Below are 3,611 nucleotides of genomic sequence, written 5' to 3'. Positions count from 1 at the left end.
TCACCATGAGTTGGCATTGACACGAAGGCAGTGGGTTTGTTTTTTTGGAGGAGAAAGTCAGGTCTAGTTTAGAAGTGAAGTCAAGTGTTAATAAACTTCGTTCTTTAATTAAAAATATATCTTCTAGTGTTATTCTTAGAGATTGAGAGGATGGAAATAATGTCAGAGGCTAAGTGGAGTTTGCACTAGGGAGATGGAATTAAGAGTGAAAGGAAGATAGGCATCTGAGTGATGTCTGTTGAGAAGAAAGTGGCACTCTGACAAAGAATAGAGAGTGTGCTTTCAAACTATTCAGTTAAACCTCATGGCCAATCCAGTTAATGGTGGAGATATGCAGACAGGGAGCAAAGGGAAGTGGTTAGGAGAGATGGGTGAAGGGGATACTGGAGTTCTTTGTATTCTTCTGCAACTCTCGTCTACATATGAAACTGCTTCAAAACAAATTGTTTTCGAAAGCACATGAATTTATTTCCACTATTTGTCTTGTGGGATTTTGACAGTGAGGAAGGTCTCTCTGTGTGTCTTCAGGTCATGTCCATTCTTCTGCATGGAGATGCTGCATTTGCTGGCCAGGGCATTGTGTATGAGACTTTCCACCTGAGTGACCTGCCATCCTATACCACACATGGCACTGTGCACGTGGTTGTCAACAACCAGGTAACTTCAAGGCTCACATAGGCAGCCCTCACGTGGCTGTCTTCGCAGTGGTGAGGGCAAAGGAAATGTTCTTCGCTTTACCCATTGCGTCTGAATGTCTTATTATTATATGTTCTCTTGCTGATTCTGTAACCACATCAGTGTTACCATTGGTATCTCTTCATTATGTAGAATTATTATTCCTTTCCAATTAGAAAATATATTATAAAAAATCAATGAAGAAATTTCCAGAGCTAATAAGGAATGTAGCAAAATTTCAAAGTACAAGATCAGCAATTGGTTCTATGTAACAGCACTGAGAAATCTGAAATGAAAATTAGGGAAACAATAGCATCTAAGCAAAAAAAATACTTTAGGAATAAATCTAACCAGGGAAGGTATGAAACACTGCTCAAAAGAGATTAAAGAACATTTAAATAAATGGAAGATTTTCCATGTGTGTGGTTGAGATAACTTTATTGTGAGATGTCAGTACTGAAAGCGATCAGTATATTCGATACAGTCCTGATAGAAATCCCAACAGCCTCTTCACAGAAATAGAAAAGCCAATCCTTAACTTTATATGGAATAGCAAAAAACCTCAAACAGCTAAAACAATGTTGGAAGGGAGAAAGAGGGGAGGGGGTTGAACTTTGTTCAAAGAACTCATTATGTGTTCAATGTAGCACTATTCACAATAACCAAAAGGTAGAAACAACATAAATGCCCATCTACAAATGAATGGATATACAAAATGTACAATGGAACATTAATCAGTAGGATATGAGTTGTGGTACATGTTACAGTGTGGATGGAGCTAGCAGACATAATGCTGACTGAAGTAAGTCAGTCATAGCAGGACACATTATATGACCTCACTTTTAAAAAAATAAATGAATAAGTGAAGCCAGATGTACACAGAAAAAAATGTTTAGTAATTACCAGGGACAGCAGGGAGGAAGAAAAGGGGATATAGTGATCAAAAGTCACGTTGATTCAGCGTAACGTTATACAGCCAATTCTTATAGCTGTCAGTTGTACATGTGGGAAATGTTGTGTGATAGGTTACTGCAACCATAAAAAGAGTGCTTGCTTATGCATAACCAGACACCGCATGCAATTTGACTCCTTGGTTTGCTGGTCATGGTCTCATGGAACTCCCATTCACTTGGTAACATGTTTAAGGAGCCCTGGTGGTTCGGTGGGTTAAGCATTGGGCTGCTCACCAACTCCCCAAGAGGAAGATGAGGCAGTCTGCTTTGCAGCCCAGGAAACCCCATGGTGCAGGTCTACTCTTCTCACAGCATGGCTGTGAGTTGGAAGAGACTCAGCACAGAGGTGGGTGATAGCACGTTGAGCACCTCTGTACCACCTCCAAATTTACTGTGTAGTGTTTGGGTCTGAAAAAGCTCACAAGCTGCCGTCTGAAGCATAGTTAGTCTCAGTCCAGCCAGAACAAAAGAGAACAAAGGTGAGTCGGGAATAGGAGGAGAGTCTGATGGAATGCGGGGCTAACTGCCATCAGCAGCAGCTCCTTTGCTCCTACCACTACTGGATGGTACCTAGCTACTATTAAAGGACATGTTCATGAGGTTCTATAGAAAACCTGACCAAAAGATAACACGCAGATCAGAATTTCAAGTCCTCACGAATTCTGAACTTTCAGAAACCATGTTGCCTGGATGACCCCTGAGAAGAACTGCCTTGAGATAATCTTTAAACAAACAAACAAAAAACACCCTGAAGTCAGGTTAAATCTGAACAATAAGTATGGTGAAAGGATACAACCTGATGCGCAATGAAGTATTGGAGTTGCCATTCTTTTCATTGTTATCTGTAGTTGGCTATGGATCCACATAGTTGAATGCCTTTGCATAGTCAATAAACACAAGTAAACATCTTTCTGTTGTTCTCTACTTTCAGTGAAGATCTATCTGATAGCCTGTTGCCACTGCACATAGTTGTGATGTCTTACCTTTAATACATTGGACAGGTTCAGTTTACTCATAATTTTGGTGAGGATTCTTGTGTATGTTCATGAAGGGAACTTACTGGTCTGTAGTTTTTGTGATGGCTGTCAGATTATGATACCAGGGCAATGATAAACTGGTTGGAAAATGTTTCCTGTTCTCCTTCTCCCCCTCTTTTCATTGTAATTCTTGGTGAAAACATGTACCAGTTCAACATTTGAGATACCGTATATACTCGAGCATAAGCAGACCCTAATATCAGCCAAGGCACCTAATTTTGCCACGAAAACTGCATTGAAATGTGCTGAAAAACTCGGTTTATATACGAGTATAGCTGGTCTGCACAGTTCCGTGACACTGACTTTCATTCCTCAAGTTGTGCGACCACGCTGGCATTGTACGTAAACAGCACAGCGTTGTTGTTGTCATAAAACCAAACCCAGACACACTGCCATCGAGTTGATGCCCATCAGGGTGACCCCATAGGACAGAGCAGAACTGCCCTGTGGGTTCTCTGAGACCAACTCTTTACAGGAGTAGAGTGGCTAGTGGTTTCAAACTGCTGACCTTGTATCTCCAAAGCCACTGCTGCGGAGCCAGTTCCAACACAGGACAGGACAGTTGCATTGTCCATAGGGTTTTCCAGATGAAACCTTCATGAGAACAGACTCAGAAAACCCGACTCCTCGCTGCCATCAAGTCGACGTCAGCTCATGGCGAACCTCTGGGACAGAGAACTGCCCTCCTGGGTTTCTGAGACTGTCTTTGCAGGCGCAGAAAGCCCCTCCTTCACCAGTGGAGCTGCTGGTGGTTTCAAACTGTTGACCTGGTGGTTAGCAGCCCCATGTTTACCCAGCACACCATCTGAGTGCCTTACGTCTGTCCACCCACAATGCTTGCCAAGCCAGCCTTTCTCAGATAGATGACTGTTTTTTTGTGTGTGTGGTTTTTTTTTTCTTTTTTAACATTTTATTAGGGGCTCATACAACTGTTATCCCAATCCAT

The 3,611-nt window shown here is 41.9% G+C and overlaps 1 protein-coding gene across 4 annotated transcripts in view; it reads left to right on the top strand.

The window, feature by feature from the left end:
• Positions 1-3,611, top strand: part of OGDH (oxoglutarate dehydrogenase) — an 85,715-nt gene that overhangs the window by 71,460 nt on the left and 10,644 nt on the right. For all 4 annotated transcript variants that reach the window (XM_004708065.3, XM_004708066.3, XM_030884487.2 and 1 more), the window contains one exon: positions 529-657. In XM_004708065.3, the coding sequence (XP_004708122.1) occupies positions 529-657 (129 nt within the window). The remainder of the gene's footprint in view (positions 1-528; positions 658-3,611) is intronic.

The sequence above is a fragment of the Echinops telfairi genome, unplaced genomic scaffold (genome assembly GCF_000313985.2).
Source record: "Echinops telfairi isolate 266 unplaced genomic scaffold, ASM31398v2 ScPeMD7_7;HRSCAF=31, whole genome shotgun sequence".
Taxonomy (NCBI): Eukaryota; Metazoa; Chordata; class Mammalia; order Afrosoricida; family Tenrecidae; genus Echinops; species Echinops telfairi.
Note: the sequence above shows the minus strand (reverse complement) of the source record. Positions and strands in the feature narration are given on the sequence as shown.